The 21,057-nt window shown below is 32.7% G+C and overlaps 2 protein-coding genes across 12 annotated transcripts in view; one reads left to right on the forward strand and one right to left on the reverse strand.

The window, feature by feature from the left end:
• The window catches only part of LOC107446343 (uncharacterized), a 37,010-nt gene extending 20,643 nt beyond the window's left edge, over positions 1 to 16,367 (forward strand). For both annotated transcript variants that reach the window (XM_043048345.3, XM_043048344.3), the window contains exon 3: positions 14,812 to 16,367. In XM_043048345.3, coding sequence (XP_042904279.1) covers positions 14,812 to 16,236 — 1,425 coding nt within the window. In that variant the 3' untranslated portion in view covers positions 16,237 to 16,367. The remainder of the gene's footprint in view (positions 1 to 14,811) is intronic.
• Positions 11,955 to 21,057, reverse strand: part of LOC107443779 (uncharacterized) — a 90,551-nt gene continuing 81,448 nt past the window's right edge. For all 10 annotated transcript variants that reach the window (XM_087164336.1, XM_043048351.3, XM_071185488.2 and 7 more), the window contains 2 exons: positions 20,405 to 20,540; positions 11,955 to 13,725 (listed from right to left, as the gene is read on the reverse strand). In XM_087164336.1, coding sequence (XP_087020462.1) covers positions 13,218 to 13,725; positions 20,405 to 20,540 — 644 coding nt within the window. In that variant the 3' untranslated portion in view covers positions 11,955 to 13,217. The remainder of the gene's footprint in view (positions 13,726 to 20,404; positions 20,541 to 21,057) is intronic.

Here is a 21,057-nt window from a genome sequence, read left to right on the forward strand (position 1 = left end):
TTAATGTGTATTGTTTTACTTTGGGAAAATTTAATACAGTCTTTTCTCTGCGATTGCTGTTTCTATTTGAGTTTTAATTTTATTTCTTACCGGGAAATATACTTTGATATTTTTCATATTAGCATATGCTAATTCTGCAAGATCGTTTTCAGACTGAAAGATATATTTTCTTTCGTGTATATATTATATCTTTTGTGTACTGTACATTTATTTTAAATAATTAAAATGCTCTTTATAATCTCATATGACCCTGGATTAAAATTGCGATTTTCGTAAATAAGATTCTCTCATTATCTGGAGGTAGCCCGGGTTCAAATCCTAGCGATGACTGGTCGATACGAACTCGGCACTCTGTTCGCCCCGACCACAGTGTTGACTTAAAATATTCTCAGTGGTAAACGGATCCCCCATGCCATTAGGCTGACCATGGAAAGTTTTCGTGGTTTCCTGCCTATGTATCGCAAAAGAGGTTTAGTTTCATGAAGAAAATCTTTCACGAAGACGAATTCTTGATCCAGGAGTTCCCTTGTCTTCTGAATTGGGTTCAAAGTTACAAGGCTACGAAGTCATTGGTAGTTGTAAACTCAAAATTGTGTTGGTTGTTCAACGATGGATATAGTATAATAATATCTCATTATCCCATTTTATTACAAAAAACATTGCATATTTTATAAATTGAACATTTTGTTTAAGATTTAGATGGTTAATACTGTTAGCTTCCATGTATCGATCCAATATTTCGAATTTCAGAAAATAATATTCAGTCCAACACCCTATAATCCCTCAGAAGTGGCAAAAAGTTTGGGGGAAAAATTCAGTCTGGTGTTTAAATTAGATATGTTTCTCTTACCCGCTTAACTTAACTGATTCGTTCGTCTTTCAAAGGGATGATGTGGTTTTATGTTGTTGTTATCTGTTCAAAATTATCTATAGATGTTTATCTATCCTCTGTGATGATTTGAACAATGAATTGAATGTGATTTAAATCACCAGATAACTAGACAAACAGATACCTTAAATAAATTTAATTTGAAAAACAATCTTTCTGAGAATTAGTCTAGAATCGTCAGTTACGCCATAAAAAATCATAATCAGCTAAATCAAGTGTCTTACACATTTCTGACATAATATGTGTGTCATATGTTGCAATAGGATTAATTGCAAATGAAGGCCGCAATTTACATATCAAAAAATCCTGGTTAATGCCAACTTATTTTTTAGGATCATTTCTTTACATTGCGATTGACAAGGACGTATCTCGATGGAGTTATCAGTTTCATAAATAAAAGTAACATGTTACTTTTACTGTATGTTACGTTAGTTGTAGTTACTTTTTTTATGACTTTCATAAAAAAGTAAGTCTACGACATTTTGATAGCGTTTCAGTGTCATAGCATAAGAAATATTTCATTTATTATGTGTACGTGGTGCAATTAAACTATTCTTACTAGAATCAAATTTGAGAGACAAAAAATTTTTCAAATTCGATTCTTATAAAAATAGTTTAATTTTTGGTCCCGCAGTGGACTGATTGTTATAACGCAGTTCCCAGGAGATCATCGAAGTCAAGCATCACTGGCTGTGGTCAGTGTGCGGATGGGTGACCACTTTGATCAGTCTGCGTCGGGATCGAGGGTGTGCGGTATTGGTCCTCGTTAAACTGTTCTACCGCAAAGTACTCAACTTCGCGTGCAGATTGTCGGGCTACCGAAGCGGGGATGCCATCCCCTCTGTAGAGGATCAAAATTGTGGAGGCATGTCTTCGGATCATCCTCAGGGATGTTTCCCAGACCGTCGCCAATAGCCCATTGTGCAGTTCTAGTGTGACGTAATTGAACTTGAACTACAACAAAAAAAATTTAATTATTTTTTTAATAGGAGCATACAGATAACTTCAATTTTACCATTAATGGAAAGAAAAGAGCAATATTTTGTTTTGTTTCATTAAAAAGCTAAAAAAATTGAATAACCTGTAAGTGCTTTATTTATTTATATTTTTAATATATATATATACACACTATTTTCTTTCATTGAAATAACAAGTAGAAATGCGGAAAGTAGAAGTTTTTCTCTTGATTCACCCTCCAGTCACGTGGTTTCATATTGAGGAAATAAATTATTTTGATGTGCGCGGTCAATTACATTTCATTTCTATGGTCTCCATGCATCTATATTTTTCCTTCAAATTTTGGATTGATTTTTTTCGGGCTTTTAAATGTATTGCGAAATTATTACAATTATTTTTTTTAATTTTCTGCATGAGAAATACTAAAGAATAATTATAGACTAAAAATTAATGTGCCGCAAATACTATTTAAAAAAAACTTTTTCATCGATTTTCCACGGAATTTTCTGATTGGCAATCATTTTATTTACTGTTTTGAATAAATAATTCAAAATTCAAAAAAAGAAAATAATAATTTACTGAATGTTTGTTAGTAAACTTTTTAAAAAATGGAGTTTTAAAAACTAATAAATTAGTCTATAAGTGCCTTAGAAAAAAAGACAAGTATCACCAGGAGTTCCTCCGTATTTCATTTGAAACAGCATGGAATTCCTAGTGATTGGTTAGTTTATTTTTGCTTTGTTTGTATGCTTAGTTGCTTGGAATGTTTAATTGGTTTTCCTTGCAATTTTCAGTCCGGTACTTAACTCTTCCTATTTGTTTTAAATGTTTCATTTTTTAATGTTTCATTCTTTTTAAATTAATATTTCATATTTTTTTGAAATTCTGAATTAAGAACTTCATTCAAGAACATGTAAAAACTTTTTTAGTTTTTGAACACATAGTATTTATAGCTTCTTTTTTTCCATTTTTTATTATTACTTTTTAATTACACCTTTAAATCAATTATCTACACTAATAATTTAAAATAACTTTGAGTAATTTTATGAAAACTCTATTTTTATTAGAGCAAATCTGAAAGATTTTCGTTCTTCCCTTCTTTTTGTTCTCTATTTTCATTCATATTAATAATAATAATAAAATAGAGAGAGAGATAAGATAAAAAGAATGTCACAACAAAAGCACCACCGAATCAGTTCTGCAAGCTCACAGACACCAGACAACCGGATCGGACAGGCTCAGCATCTGGCTTGATGCTCTCCATGCCCACCGTCGTGATATCACACTATCACGTGTTCGCCTTTGAATGGCAGTTTCTGCGCCGTCTATTCGCAGTTAATGTAAATTGCTGGCCTAGGTGAAATTTTATTAATCACCTTTTCCTGTGTGGCAAGTTATTATTCAAATTGCGGGTTGAATTTGTGCCTTTCTATTGACTAAGCGGGCAGAACCTGCGCTGTAAACAAGTTTTAGAAGATAGCTTTTAATAAACCTTTTCTCATCTATTGAATAATAAATAATACCAACGCAGATTTCGTAGTTTGGAAATGCCACTAATGTCTAAATGAAATAATGAATGTTGTTGTCATGAATCACAACTGGTTTGGTTTAATAATACAGGAGGACAATTAAGGAAAGGTTACAGTTTTGTAGAATAAAACTCCTTTTTATTCTCGAAAGAGATTTTTTTTTTTTCATTTATTATATTATAGAGGTTGAGTCAGAACATGAAATACATTTTTCGTCTGAAAGTATTGCGCTTTTTAAACATTTGTGAAATAGAATTGAAAACTAGGCGGAGTGTTTAAAATATGCTCTCTACAAATGTCAGAACAAGTTCTGGAATTGTATATTTTTGATGAAAATAATATATTCTAATAATTCTTGTATGAGTGATTAAAAAATTTTGACTGACAATGTATGTTTTAATACTACTTGTATATAGTAACGTTAATGTTACTTCGGTGTTGCCACAGAAAAAAAGAATAAAATAGTTGCTTTTAGTACCGTAAATCATAAAAATATTTCCCAAAAACTGAAAATAGTTGGCAAAATAAGAACAGAAAATTTCAATAATATTACTTAAAATTTATTAAATGATTAATTGTCATATACCATTAGCCATTTAGCAAAGTTGGTAGCAAATATGATAATTTTTATATAAATGTAGTGTTCTAGCACTAAATTTTTACATAAAAAAAATTTTTATATTTTCAGAAAATTAAATACTTATAAGTACTAGAACTCAATCAAAAAAATAATTTTTAATTTAAAAAAAAAATACTTTTTCTTAAAAAATTTTCTTTTCATCAATAATTGATTTAGCAAATATATGTTTATATTCATATATATATATTTATATATGCATATATTTTTGTAAAAAGTGATTACTCTAATTCAAAATTCACGTATCGTAATATCGTATTAAAAATTGAGTTTTTAAAAATTATGCAGAATTTCCTAGCAATAATCGTTGAAAAGGCGATCGAGAAACAAAATAGACTTACAATGGAATCTGTGCAAATTTAGTGCATTAAAAAGTGATAACTCAAATTTGCAATTCAAATTTTTTTATTTTTAAAGAAAAAAATTCATTGTGTTCAGAAGCATCTGCGGGCCTCAGGCTGTGTCAACCCAATTTATGCTAAAAAAGCATCGCTAAGAGTACAGAAATGACTCCCCGTAATCTCTTTTTTCTGAAAATAGTCGCTTTTTTAGCCTTTTCAGGCAAAAAAGTCGCCATAGTCGACACAAGCCGGAAATAGTTGCAAATAGTTACATTTTAGTCGACTGTGGCAACCCTGTACTTGTAAATAAAATTGTAAATAGTAAAAATTGTAAATATGATTGAAAAATGTTTATTTACTAACACTCTCAGATATAAAACTCTCACTTGTGATGATTAATCAATCCTTGAGCTGTATTTCGTTATGTTTGAGAATCATTTCGTTACAAAATCACGTGATTTGCTACGAAACACGAACTCTCAAATGTATGACGAAAATGTATCCTTTTACTCGAAATTGCATTGTGGGACATTGCTGTTCAAAATGAAGACTAGACGAGCGAAACAAGAATGGCGAAATAGGTCGGCTGGCCAGCATGGTGGTCAAGGAGTTGGCTTCATACCAGGAAGATCCCAAGTTCAAATCCCGCCTCTATCTGTCTCTCAGTCACTGTTGGGGAGGTGGTGATCCACCTACACAGCGCCCCTCGCAGATGTAATTAACAATTGATGTAATTAACAGTCAGTAGAAGCTAACAATTACACCCGTTACACACCATGATGTGTTAAAAAAAAAAAGATTGACGAAATATTTCTTTACTTTTGTCAAAATTAGTTTCCTAGAAGAAGTGACGGTAGTTATTTTGTCACTTTGACGAAATATTCACTCGGAGCAGGAAAAGGATTTCGTCACAAACGAGGAAAAATCCGGGAAATTTGAGTATCCATTTCTAACAGTGAAGATAGAATCAGTGCGAGAACTGGGTATTGCTGGTGAATTGATTTGATTTGATTTGTTAATTTACGTCGCACTAGAGCTGCACAATGGGCTATTGGCGACGGTCTGGGAAACATCCCTAAGGATGATCCGAAGACATCACAATTTTGATCCTCTGCAGCGGGCGTGGCACTCCCGCTTCGGTAGCCCAACGACCTGCACGCGAAGTCGAGCTCTTTACGGTAGCTCAGTTTAACGAGGACCAATACCGCACACCCTCGGTCCCTACGCAGACTGATCCAAGTGGTCACCCACCCGCACACTGACAGCAGCCAGTGATGCTTGACTTCGGTGATCTGCTGGGAACCGTGTTTTAACGATCAGTCCACTGCTGAACTATTGCTGGTGAAAGCAGCGTGTTCTAATAATACTTTTTAACAAAATTGTAAAGTAGGATGAGTGATTGAAAAATGTTGACGAACAGAAATAGAGTCAGTGTAAGAACTGGCTATTTCTGATGAAAACAACATGTTCTAATAATACTTTTTAATAATATTGTAAAGTAGGATGAGTGATTGAAAAATGTTGACGAACAGAAATAGAGTCAGTGCGAGAACTGGCTATTTCTGGTGAAAACAACATGTTCTAATAATACTTTTTAATAATATTGTAAAGTAGGATGAGTGATTGAAAAATGTTGACGAACAGAAATAGAGTCAGTGCGAGAACTGGCTATTTCTGGTGAAAACAACATGTTCTAGTAATACTTTTTAACAAAATTGTAAAGTAGGATGAGTGATTGAAAAATGTTGACGAACAGAAATAGAGTCAGTGCGAGAACTGGCTATTTCTGGTGAAAACAACATGTTCTAGTAATACTTTTTAACAAAATTGTAAAGTAGGATGAGTGATTGAAAAATGTTGACGAACAGAAATAGAGTCAGTGTGAGAACTGGGTATTCCTGGTGAAAGCAGCGTGTTCTAATAATACTTTTTAACAAAATTGTAAAGTTAGATGAGTGATTGAAAAAATGACTACTCGCAAAAACAGAGTCAGAGCAACAACGACATTTTCAAGTGAAAAGATCTTACTCTAATGATACTAGTAAATAAAATTTCAACAGTAGGAAACGATTAAAAAATGCTTACATGAAAAAGTACAGCCAGGACAAGAACTTAATGTTTCGAGTAAAAATATATTATTTTCTAATAATACTGAATTGAAAACTGATCAGAGTGCAGTTCCTCTGTTCCAAATTCAACTGTCGAAAGAGTGGAGGACTATTCTAAACATCCTTTAATCCTCTTTATTTAATTTTCACAAATAAACTGATGATGGATATTTACTCTTCTAGTATCTTTCGATACTTGTGAAATACAAGAGCGCCACCCATTAACAATTTGAGTTATAAAACACACGGTATTTTAGATTCTCGATCAATTTTTTATGAAGAAATTATTCCAATACAATTCTGCAAACAGTTTTTGATAGGCAGTTAAATAGTATACAGCTACCTATTGTTACAGTTTTGAGAAGGATTTTTGTTTTTATGGAATTAATTTTTCTTGAGTCATCCAAATCGGTTTTCATCAGTTGTTGACGTATGCCTGTTTAGGCAGAGGGGGGTGCGATTGCTCTTGTTTTCCAGTGGCGCCATCTATGGTCAAGAATTCAACATCTGCCACACCATACGTCACACCCGTTTATACGTTTACCCGTTTTGACCTGAATACGAAAACGATCGATCTCCAATCCAGTACCCCCAGAGGTATTGATTTTTTATGAGAACATGGAGGACTTCTGCGACTCGACAGCTCGACAGATTTAACGTGCACCAGTCACTTTTCTACACGGGGAGTCTTCGGTCGGAGGGGTTTGAACCCACGAACTCTCGGACATGGGCCCAGCGCCCTACCGACCAGGCTATCCCTGCCCCTTTTTCATCAGTTCAAACTATAATAAAAATGCATTTAAAAAAAATTTTTAAAACTGAGAAACGTACAAATGTTTTTTTTTAAAACCACAAATCGCTTAATTGCTTTAAAGTAAAATATTTAGCAATTATTATATTTGCTTATTGGAATAAGAGCCTCTATTGCTTAGTCTTGTGAGAGAATTGATCTAATTGAAAATACAATTTGATATGACCTATAAATTTATAAACAAGTCTGATTTTTACTACAATCAACATGTTTGTTGCGCAGTTTTAAATGCATATCGCCTTTTTTTTCCATCTCTTATCATATCTTATGTTAGCAGAGGCGATAGATATGATTTAAGGCCTGTGTTGTGTGTTTTTGAAATTCTAGAATGTTCGATATGGTTTTGGATCGAATGATTTTCTTATCTTACAAGTGTTAAATCTGGTACTCAACCATCATCGCATTATATATCCGCATATAAACCCTGAAGGATGATAAGAAATATGGTTGTTTTTCACTGTTTTTCAAGTTCATCTGTAAGATTACATCTGTTGCAGAAAGTTTACTGTGCATTGAGAGAGTCGTTTCATAACAATTATGAATTTCAAACTAAGGGATTTGACTGATAAACAAAATATGCAGTTTTTGAAATATCCAGAAGGATTGTGAAGGAGACTAACTTTATATTTATATCGTTGACTTATGTTCTCTCTTCGATATGTTTTTACACAAGATTATCAAGAAAATTAATCGCGAATTATGAAAATGTTAAAAAATTCTGTTCGAATTTCAAAAACCTTCACATTGTTTGAAAATAAATCTTCAGCAATTGAAGAGCTTGAGGAAAAATAGTTAAATGCCACACTTTTTCCACAGGTTGACATTTTTAATTTACATTAAACTTTTCCTTAGTATCGTTTCACAAAGGATACCTTACAATTAGAAATTGAAATAGCTCAATAGGCAAAAACATCTTATTGCTTTCAAATTATCTTATCAAGTGTAGCTTATCACTATATAACTCTTTAATTAAAAAATAAAAACACTATCCACACTTTAAAATTTGTATTTATTATTTTACATCCGTTCGCGGTGAATTTTATTTTAATATTATTTTATTTTATAAGTGCTGTTGAACAGCCGACCCATTTTTTGCCTATACAGCTATCAATGTTAACTGCGAACCCAGAAGACATAGGCACCTTCAACCCAGAAGACATGGGCACTCCTGGATCAAGAATTGGGACAAACTAGCCTTTGTGAAGGAGTTTTTGAAGAAAATTTTCCTTCATTTGTATTACATAGAAACCTTTTATGTTTAGCCCGCCAGAAAGGGTCATGATCCATACCATTGAGAATATTTTGCGTCAACACTGTGGTCGGTTTGAGATGGGAGCAGAATTCGTAATGATTATCCATCGCTGGAATTCGAACTTGGGGTCACAACATAAAGAATCGAGCGCCCTAGCTCCCTGAGTCATAAAGGCTAGTCAAAATATAATTGAAGAAGCCCGAATTAATAACAGTTATTAAAAAACTAATTTGATTGCTGTAGAAAGTTTGAAAGTGCTTCGGAAATTCAGTTTACTACGGCAATCAAACAAGTTCTAATGATTTTTTTATTTTGTTTTTCTCGCTAATGATTTGACAGGTTTTAATAGAGCTTTTTTTATGCTTAAATAGTTATTTGTGAATCGTAAAATGTAAATTTTTTTAATTCAGTTTTATTTATTTTTTTACTCAACCATGTGATTTAAATCACATAGTTGTGCCTAATCACTGGGTTGTGTTTGGTGAGTTAGCGTTAAAGCAATAAGGTTTGGTTTATTATAACGCTGAATCAATTTCCAGATCAGATTTAATTGGATACCTGTAAACGACGTCACGCGTATGCGTCGATTCTGATTGGCTTCTGAATTGTTATATAAACGAATGCTACGATTTATCCACGATGGCGTGAGTTGCAGGTATCCAATTTTATAACAGTCGTTGAACAGCCCAATTTTGGGTTTGAGACTACCAATGTTCAACTCAGTAGACTTGCAATTTTGAACCTAATCCATAAGACAAGGGAACTCCTGGGTTAAGTATTTGGAGAAATTTGTCTACGTGGAGGGGTTTTTGATGGAACTAAATCTCATTGCGTTACAAGGAGAGGGAAATCACAAAAGTATTTTACGGTTAGTCTGACGGCAAGGGGACTCTAATCAATAATCCATCTACCACTGAGGATACCACGTCAGCACTGTGCGCGCCTTAAGCGGAATTCCTATCGACTAGCCATCGTTGAGATTCGAACCCGGGTCAATTTATTCGGGGGCGAGTGCTCTATCCTCTGGCTTTACTCCTTCAGTTTTAGTAAAGATTCTAAAGATATAAAATAAGACAGTGATGCGAGATTACGGAACTGCAGCAAATCAAATTTCGGTTTACAAACGAGTGCAATGAAAAAAAAAAAAAAAAAAAAAAACGAATTTTCGGGCAATGTGGTGCATTGGACACGGACCCCATGTGCTGATGTTCTTCTTATAGCCTCAAAGCGAGCCGTAGCACGAAAAAAATATCCATATATAGGCAACATTATCTACTGCCATATCATATTTTCACTGTTGCGATTACACCCATTAACATTTAACGCTCATCGAAAATTGCCAAGCGCAAAAAAAAAATGACTATCAAAACTAATTCAGATCGTGCGTTCTAATATCTAAAAGACTCGGCAAATTCGTGAAAATCCATTTCCATAATAACAGCCTTCCAGATAAAAACTAGTTTCTGACCTTCATTTAACAAAGGTGAGAGTTAACTTCGATAGGGCGTACGGAAAAACCTGTCCAATAACGATACGCGCCATAAATAATAATGAAGAACAATTTCTATCCGAACCCGTAATAATGGTACACTATCTTCCAAAGCTCGGTACAATCATCACTGGATTTATTCCTTTCATTAAAGTACACGCCATCCCCTCCACGGAACTTAAGTAAGAACAGGTTTCGGAAGGTGATCTTCAACATCCGGGGAGATTATGTTATTTTTTACTTGTTACTTTTTTTGTAACAGAGTCTTGTTGGTGTAGATACTGTTCCACGCGGGTGATTTTTGATTATTTGTTTGTCGTGATTTTTTTTTCTCTCGTTTTTTGTGTGACGTTTCCTGCGGTAGTTTACCAGTTCTCGGTAATTTGCGGCAATGAGGCGTATCGGGTTGTTGTTGCCGGAAAAATAGAACGAAATTATTGATATTTATTTATTTTGTGGAAAATAGAATAAATTATCTATGCGAAAATCTGCGTGAATAGTAGGTATTTATTGTTGTGAGTTACTTTTGAATTTTGCATCTGCTTTTTTTTATCAATCAGATCTTTAAACCAGTCGAATAAACTGATAAGTTTGTGTTTTTTTTCTAATAATATTTATCTTTTATTTTGTTGTTCAAGACTTCACTCGAATTTCCTCTTTAGATGCAAGATAAAATTGCCACTTCTATTATTTGTAATCACTTACTGGTGGCACATAAATAAATATAAACCATTTTTATTATTATAAAGAAAATCATTCTTAAAACATATACAATTTGATCTGCTTCCCTACTTTTTTTTCCTTTTACCATAACCTTTAAATAAAGGTCAGATTAGCCAAACGTCCGAAGGATTTATTTTAAACCCAATTTCGATTCAAGGATTATTTTGAATTCAGCTTTGATCGAAAAGAATCTATTTTAAGTCAAAGGATATTTTTTAAAACCAATTTCGACCTAAGGATATATTTCGACAAATAGACCCATCCTATTTCAACCAGCAAAATAATTTGGGTCCTTAATGGACCAATATCCTCGAATCTTGATTCAAGGTTCAAAGGGCCGTTATTTTTCGATATTGGCCCTATATACAATGGCCCGATTCGTACAGCCATTTTACAACCAACATCGGCCCTATATTGAGTTGTCATATTCACTCGATATTTTATATTCATTATTCAACCAATATAGGTTTTATATTGGTCGTATATATAGTCCGATATTTGCCCTATATTTACCAATATTTTATTACCGTCGTTGAACAGCCGACTCAATTTTCGGGTTTACGACTACTAATGTTCAACTCAGTAGCCTTGTAATTTTGAACCCAATCCAGAAGTCAAGGGAACTTTTGGATCAAGTACTGGGAGAAGTTTGCCTTCGTGGAAGACTTTTTGATGGAACCAACCCGCATTGGCGTTACATGGAGAGGAAGACCACTAAAACCTCCCAAGGTTAGCCTGTCGGCAAAGGGACTCTAAACCATGATCCGTCTACCACCGAGGATATGTCACGTCAGCACTGCGGTCGGTGCAAGCCGGATGCGGATTTGTATCGACCAGCTATCCCTGGGATTCGAACCCATCCTAATGTTGGCCCCTCGGTGGATGTTCATATAGAATCCATATTCCGCCAATTTAGAGCCCAACTGCGGCCAAGGTAAAATTGTTACTATGGTATATTTAAAATGAAATTTCAACACATGGGTGAATATATTGACTAAAGACTGTTTTAAATGCAATTTCGAGCAAATATACTGACTGTTTGAAAACCATCGTTTTTTTGTTGTTGTCTGAATTATGCAAGATGTAACATTGTCTTAGAGTTAATAAGTAAGGAACATCAATGGCGAAACGGGTGGTTAAAAATTATGTGTCCGATCTGAATTGAATAATTTAGTTTAAGAGCTCATTAAAATTCAAACAGAAAAAAAACACAGATTCTTACTATTTGTAAAACTTTATTTAAAAAAAACATTAAATTCAACAATTCAGACGATATTGTACAAACAGTGGTGAAAAACATCGAATATCACAGGCATTCTTATAAATGTTGAAACACATGGCATATAACTAGGATATAAACTTCGAAAAAAATAATTTACAATATTTTTAAACTTAATGGATATAGTCCTCATGAACATTCGATATGCATTTTTTTGCAATAATAATCACGCACAAAATCAGTTTTTAACTTTAAAATTTTATTATTAAAATCAAATAATGTAGAATTTATGCAAAATCAAAGACATTTAAACAGTTTTGCAATAGACTGTTTTGTGATGTCTTGCATTAATATATATTTCTAGAATCCTTGATAAAAGTCAAGAAAGTATAGATTAGTTATCTTAAATTAATAAATATTTAAGAGCGGAAAAACGAAACCGCTATTGAGGAAACCAAGATGAAAAATATCAAAAGTAGTGATTTCTTCGATTTCAGATGCGTTTTTGTTTTTTCTTTGTTTGAATATCAATTTGTGATCCTACAGTGATATTGTTTTGCTTTAATTTTTGACAAAGATTCTAAATATTTATATTAAAGAAGGTCATTACAAAAAATGTTACATACATATGAATGAATTTGAACTTAATTGTGTCAAATGATCAATAATGTTTAACTAATAATTGATTATTATCAGTTCATCAAAAGCCGAAAGAATTTTTTGTTGTTCTTTAGTAAGATTAAAGTTATTAGTTAATTCCACGGACTATGAACCCATGTCAAAGAAGCCTAGTAAGTCAATAAAATACTTAAAAATGTAGTAGGTATAGCATTAAGCAGGCGTTAGACAAGATTTCAATTATTAAATGAATAAAAGGTTTTATAAATAACTATTATTTTTATGGTTTTATTTAATTTCATGCTATACTCTTTGTAATAAAATGTGAAACTCAAGTTTATGCGATTTATCCACTCTCCATATTTTTCCCTTCTCCGTTACCACGATTTCAGCAAATCTTGCTTTTCCCCATGGCAGAAAGAAGTCGTATTTGTTTTGGATATAGGAGAAAAACGAAGGCTTGTCGAAATCATCGCGTTAGAGTGGGGAAAAGTGTGGGGAGTGGGGAAATAACTTAACTCGAGACATTTTTTCGATTTCCAAAGAGTGTAAATAAATTAATACTCTCTAACCTTTATAAAATAATCTGTAATTCAATTAACTTTAAAATGAAACTTAATGCAGGACTATTATTTACCCAAGTTTTATAGTTTATGTTGTGTTATGTTGGTAGAACCTTCTCGCATAGCTTGAATCACCATTTCGTACACCAAAGCTGAAACTTTGGTTTTCGTTTCCTCTATCAGATGTAGGGGCAATTGCATAACAGTTTGGGCTACATTTTTGAAAAAGACTTCGACGTCCTGTTGAGTACTGTTCGTCGGTGCACTTTCGCTTATCGTAGGTACTAGTTTGTAAATAGTTGGCTCTTGATTTGGTTCAGTTTTTATGGAAGAGGCACTGTCAAATGAAAGAGTGTCATTGTGACTTGTTTGTGAGGAACTTGGTGTGAGACTTGCAAGGAAACTTTCTTCTTCGTTTTGGTTATAGCCATCATCTTCGATTTCCATCTTGACTACGCATAGCTTCAGTGGATCTATTATTTTGCTCTCGGCAGGTGGTGGTGAAGGGGTTCTGGGTCTTTTTCTTGGTCTAGGCTTTGGCTTAGGTTTCGTTTTAGACTTCCAGATACCAGTAACAGCTGCTTTAGTACTGGAAATCAAAAGATATAGCATTATAATAAGATATAGTCATCAGAAATGTAAGCTATTTTAACATACTGTGTCTTCTATAGCATTTTAGATGGGTTTAGAACACTTGTAAAAATAAAGCAAAAAGCGCATGCCACATAAGGGGTCGCAAATTAATATTTAAGTCAGTAAAAAACAAAAACGCTATCAATTTACTTGTAGAGAATTCGGTGTGAACATCAAAACCTGTTAGATAGTCTGACAAAACGTAGAGATTTTTTTAACTATAGTTTTTTAACTCTTCTGATTCTTCTGGCAATCAAACAGGTCTTGTTTTTTTCTCACTTTCTTCAGTAGTGATTCGTATGTATATATTTTTTTTAACATTTTGTTTTTCTACGCCTAATTATTAGTTTGAGACTCCTGATGCTTTTGCTAGTGACTTCATTATTAATTTTAAAAAAAAGTTATTTATTCAAAGAAAGAACTTTTTGTGTCTGTTTTTTGTAACTTAACAGTTCACCTAATAAGTTAGTTATTTTTACTTCTAATAGCAAGATACATGATTTTGCCAGTTTGAAAAAAGAAAATGTTTGAGTCTTAGAATTAAGTCGTGAACACACTATCTGTAGTCTATATGTGTTATTGTCTTGAGTATAATTTTTAAAAAAATTTTTGGGTGTATTTTTTTAAATTAAAATTTCTAAAGCTACAGATTTTTTAAAATGACATTTTTCGTTGATGTTTGAGATTAAGGTAAGCATGTAATGCGATGTATGACCACATTTCCGGGCATGGGTTCCTATGCAATTTTAATCCTAATTATGTGCCTCCTAGAAGTTTTTCGCAGCACTTACGCGTTACTTGTTTTATATATAACGTTTTTAAGCTTGTACATTTCAACAAAAAATAGTCTAAAAATGTCATTTAAAAAACTGTAGTTTGGAGAGAAAAAAACTGATTGCAGAAATAAACGATACGAAAATGTTTAAGATCTTTTAAAAAAATCTCGTGCAACAGAAGAAAAAATGTTCCCAGTGTTATCTTTCAACATTAAACCTAAACTTTTTTTCGAAAATTTAAATAGTTTCATTTTTTTTCTCCCTAGCTCAAGAAACCAGTAGAAGAACCTAGCGACGATGGCAGTAGTTCTATCGACAGCAAAGTGATCAAAGAAGAAATAGACTCTGAGACTGAATTACCAAATATATATCAACTACCTCTAAAAAGGAAATCATACCACCCACTGACACGCATGGGCCGCCCACCACACGCTACACATCGTGCTAGAGACACACTTGAAACCTCCCACTCAATTACCTATAAAAGTGATTACCAAACTTCCATGGATGCATTTCCAACTGATCCTGCCTCCGAAAAATTTCCATACGTCCCCGTTTCTGAAGGATCATCACTTGTCCCTGTATCTGAAGGATCATCACATGCTCCTGTTTCTGAGGGATACTCACGTGTCCCTGTTTCTGAGGGACACTCACATGCTCCTGTTTCTGAAGGATCCTCGCATGTTCCTGTTTCGGCTGGATCTCCACTAGTTCCTATCCCTAACAGTTCCGAGGCTAATAAATCTGAATCAACTTCAGATCAACCACCAGCAGTAAACGTATTTATCTTTCAGGTAAATTCCGGAGCCTCACCACTAATACCTAATTTTGAAATCAAACCAAGAACCATTCCAATAATGCCTAAACCTGAAACTATTCCACAAACAACAAATTGTGACATCAAATCAGGAACACCAAATTTCGCATTAAAAAAGTTACCTTTTGGACAAAAGGTGCTGCCACCCACCTTCAGTTACATGTCTTCTCAAGAATTAAACAACACTTCATTACGTGGAGTAAAAATACCTAAAATGCTATATGTAAATCAATCTGGCACAGCACCACAAAATATCGCCAAGACAGAATCATCGATTCCACATCCTATATTCCTGACGAATAGGAATGCCATAGCCATTGCACCAAAGCCCGATGAATTTATTTTACCCGTCATATCGACAGTCACATCTGAAAAGACGGGTGAATCTATGAGCGGAAGTTTTTCAACAGCATTCAATACACTGGATCCAAATACAACTAACACTTCGGATTTCTCTAAGACGGAAGATTCCAAAAACAAACATCAACCAGCTGAAAATTCTACATTAGCAAAACCAATCCGAAATCCAAAATTTGAAGACCTGGAAATTTTTAAAAGTACTTCAAATAAATCCCAGGATGTAAGTTCACTTGAAATAGACGGCGAACACTATATTCCTAAGGAGATGGACAGTCTGGACATTTATGGTCTGCATGTCGCCGAGCGACTGCGAAAGTTGGAACAGAAGACAAGAGAGTTTGTGCAAAAATCAATCGACGGTCTTCTGTTTGATGCGGAAATAGGTTTGGGTGATTTTCCCTTCGAAATCTCTCAGTGCAGTAAGTCTTCGTTAGACTCACCATCGACCCTTGATGAGAAGTCTGAAATATTTGACAGTGAGTCTACTTGGTCAGCATTATCTGATCAAGCATAAGACCTGCTTTTAACTGGATTTTAAATCAAAGCTTTGTCTGTGATATACTTTATGTACCTAATGGATGTGATTCACTTTTTTCTTTGGTGAAGTTCAGTATGGACAGCCAATAAATTTCAATTTTTTTAAAATTGAAAATTCATTTTTACCACTGCTGAGAAATGGTTAATTTAGGGCAGGGATGGCGAACCAATGGCACGCGTGCCATTTATGGCACGCCACATAATATTTTGGACACGTAATATCACGTGCCCAAGTAATATCACGAAGTTCACTGTGAAGCAATTTACCAATTAAATTAAAATTCACAAAAACAAACATAAAAAAATAAACAAAAAAATTACAATTAATGCCAAAAAAACAATTAATTACCATAAAAAACTAGCTAACAATAAATAACTAGCAAAAACAAATCAACAAACCTGCTTAAAATAACATCTTACAACCTAATATAAGTTATTTGTCATCTAATCTGCAACAACAGAAGTCACACTGATGTTACTTTAAGGTGAATTAAGCGTATAACTGAGACATTCTTTTTCATAGTAAATAAAGAGTTTTGAGTTGATAAGTATTTAGAGTTATTATTTTCCCAATAATCACGAAGTCAAAATTGTTTGACGGCACATCTATGACCAAATTAAACAATTTTTTAGAAAAAATGGCACGTTGGTGCATGAAGGTTCGCCACCCCTGATTTAGGGGGTCGTTCAAATATTACGTAAGCATCTAAAGGAGAATGAGTCAGTGATTCGCTCTTTTTTCTGCTGGCAAGAAAAAGGTGGATGAGCAGTGATAATGTAAGACCGCAAATTCCTTAATTTTTTATTTTTTTTTAAATGAAAAAAAAGTAGCAACAAATTTAGAATAAATTACTTCTGGAAAATTTACGGAAATAAAATTAAATTCAGGAAAAGAAATGTTGGAGGATTTCTTCACGAAATTTTAAAATGATACTGTAAATTCAATAAAAACGTAAACTTTGCTTTTGGCAAAGTTAAATTTTTTTATTATTTTAATTTAAGCCTAAAATCCTTAAAATTTAGATTACTGCAGGAAAAAGTTAAAGCAAAAAACAAGGGATTGTTGCACTTTTCTTACGTAATATAGAAGGGGATAGAAGCTAAGATAAACTTCAAATGGTTTGTCTGACAGGGCCCATCAATAACATCAAGACTGCTCATTAGCATTGATTGGATTTGCAAAGAATTATTATTTCACAAGAAAATTATCCAAGTCCACACTTTCATTATAGTAGATATTTTATGGATTTCTTTAGTACCTAAATTTTTTGCCTACACACTTTAATTGATTTTAGGAACAATCGCAGTTCCAACTTATCACTTATAAGTTACTTTTAAAACTAAATAGTTTCATTATGTCTATGTTTTTTCTCAGTTTATGAAGTGCATAGCCACCAAATTTGGAGACTTTGAATGCATTGATTTCTGATACAGAGCATTTCGAATCGGAATATTTTGATTTGAATCATGTTTATAAATATTAAATAAAGGAATTAAAAATTGTTCAATGTTCTTCCCAAAAAAATTAGGCATTCGGTAAAGTTATAAAAATACTTATAACCAAAGTTATAATTTGGTAGCAAGTTCAATGGAATACAGATTTCAATAAATAAAATTAAACAAAACTTTTTCAAAAATATCGAATATGAGACATGGACATGTTTCATATTTTCTATAATTTTTTAGCACTAATAATTAAATTACCTAATAATGAAGAATATCAAACCTTTAGAGTAACTAATTCACGAAAAAACTTACTTCGTACAAGGATAGCGATACTGGATTTTAAAAAAGCGAAAATACAAATCGCGATGTTGAGTTTTTAAATCGCGTTAATACGAATCACGATGTATAACTTTTTAGATCGCGTGAATACGAATCACAACAATTAGTTTTTAAAGTACGTATAAATACGAAAATCGATTTTGATATTACAATTGCGTGAATAAAAGTAGCGTAATTCGATTTTAAACTCTCGTGAATACTAATCGCGATATTGGGTTTTAAAAACAAGTGAATACAAATCAAGATATTGGATTTTTAAATTGCGTGAATAGGAATCGCGATGTACAATTTTTAAATAGCGTGAATACAAATCGTAACGCGTAACTTTTAAATCAGGTAAATACATACGAAAATCGATGCTTGATATTGAATCGCGTGAAAAAGAAACTCGATATTAGCAGATTTCGGCGCAGTTTTAAATATTCAAAATGGCGAAAATCCACCAAATCAAAAGAATCGAATTGGCGGAAGAATATGTATGTAAACATCTCGTTAGCGGGATTTAGCAAAAGTTTCAAAATTTCGTAAAAAAAGTTTTAAAAAAAAAAAAAAAAAAAAAAAAAAAAAAAAAAATCTGAGATAAGCAGAATTCTGCGAATATTCGTTTTGAAAATCACATGCCCTGCTTTTAGACCCAATCTGGGTTAAAAGGTTCAAAATGTTCGGTATTTTCGGAGGGGGGGGGGGAGGAAACGATTTTATGATACAATAACAGTTGGCAAATATGAAATCCCCTTAGTCTGAAGAGGACCTTTAAGATAAAACATTTCAATCAATAATTTAATCAATGACGAATTTTTTTAATCACGTTCTTTTCAATTAACAAGAGGTTTATATACATATTTTTTTCTCCATCTCGTATTATTATTACTATTATTATATTTTTTAACTAGCTGAATACCAGTTCTTCGTATGAGGTTGAAAAAAAGAAGAAATAATCGGTGAAAAAAAATTATCAATTAATCGATATTAATCAACACAACGAAATCAAACACAAAACTGAAAAACATATACCGTCGCCATTAATTCAGCTAAAAACAGTTCCAATTTTATTTTTACTTTTTGTTGTTATTCCCGGAGACTTAATGTTATCATATTAAGCAAAACATGTTTTTAGAAGTTCATCACTTTAGTATAAAGATTAATTACATTCAGTATCATTTAGAACAAAGCTATACCTCGAGGTCAACTCGAGATATAGCTTTATTCTAAATAATACATACCATAATGTAAAATTTTTTTTGGTACTTATTCTTTTCAGTGAGCCGCAAAACCTATTTCCACAGTATCTTGTACTAATTTTAATATGTTTAGTACCTATTAAAATCATCAATTACAATAAAAGAAGTAGTACCTATTACTAAAATTATTTAAGCATCATCGGCGTCAATAATGAGGTGATGTTTACCTTTTCTCCGTTAATTTTGCTTTTTAGGACTTAGTAAAAAAAAAAAATTCATTTTGTACCTACTACGAGATAACCGATGGTAGGATATCGTTTTAAAGTAGACAGTTAGGTCAATCGTGTCCTCGGAAGTATTTGTACCAAAATTTTGCACTGAATTTGTATAAGGTGCAGCCTGCAAAATAAAAAACGGGCCGGTCGAATAGTTAGTTCCTGAGAAATCAAATTTTGAAACAGTTGTATTTTTAAAATTCGATTTCTTACGAACTATTCGACCGATTTCGCTCAAAATGTTGTATTTTGCCATTTAAAATTGCATTCTCTAAAATGATGCAGAAAATTGTGTACCTTAGAATTCAATTTTTTTTCCAACTATTATTAAATAAAATAATAAATATTTACTAAAAGTTATTATTCCCAACGAATCCTTTGGATAAACGAATTTTGTAATTGAGTGCAAATATTTTTCAATTCGCTTAAAAAGGTTTCGAGTTCAAAAAGTAAAATTAATTTTAAATAATCTAAACTTTAACCCCTCTCTTGACCAAACTATCGGGACCATATTTTCCAGAGAGCGCAACCCCCTATTATATTTTTTGAGTTTCAGAAAATTAAATCCGCCGAAAATAAAAGGTATTTATTCCGAGAAAGTACATTTTTGTGTCTGATTTCGTAACTTAAAATACCATCTATACTAATTAGCATATTAGAAATTAATCCCTCGAACAATTAAGATTGAATCCTAGAACGTGAAGATCTGATCATTAAGATCAAAAGTTATTCAGGATGTTCCATTTATTTATTGCGCACTGTACATACGTGAACACACGAACTGGTACATTCACATAAACATTTTGCTTTATTTATATAGATTTTTAAGAACTTCCATTATAAGGTATTATTAATAGTGATTATTCTTAAAAATACTGAGAAATGTAAAAAATTTAAGTATTACCTCGGTTTTTCGGGTTCTTCAGGTTTTTGGTTTTGCGCTGAAGGCTCACTGAGGCCACTTGTACCTGCTTCGGAAGTTATAGGTTGCAACTGCAGCAATGAAGTCCAAACCTGAGTTGTCTTATCACTTTCAGTATCTAAAAATATCTCCCAGTAAATACTAATGATAACAGTACTATACCATATCCCTAACTTAACTATATTTTGCCCGTTATCTATATTTTTAGAATCCATGTAAAAAAAAAAAATATACACACAAGGAGTCTCAAGTTATAGAATAAGACTAAACACGTATTACAAGGGTCAATATTTTAAATGTTAAAATAATTTTTTTTGTAGAAAATATATTCTAATTTAGAATTGTACTTATTGGAACAAAACTATTTATCCTTTTAACTTAAATTTCATTTTATGTAATTCAGTATGCTACAAAGATTCATCGAAAAATGTACCTCACATGTACCCTATAGCAAAGTAAAAAGTGTACTAAGTCATGTTAAAAATAGTACTTTTTATACATGAAGAAGCTTGTAGTTTTTTAACTATACGTTTTATTGATTCGTTTATAGTCTTACTCAGATGCAGCGTAAGAAAAAAAAATATATAGAAAACAGATTGTCTCTCTTACTTAGATAGCAAAGCGTAAATAGGTAC

This window comes from Parasteatoda tepidariorum, chromosome 5 (assembly GCF_982258835.1).
Source record: "Parasteatoda tepidariorum strain Cologne lab strain chromosome 5, Ptep-v5.0, whole genome shotgun sequence".
In the NCBI taxonomy this organism is placed as follows: domain Eukaryota; kingdom Metazoa; phylum Arthropoda; class Arachnida; order Araneae; family Theridiidae; genus Parasteatoda; species Parasteatoda tepidariorum.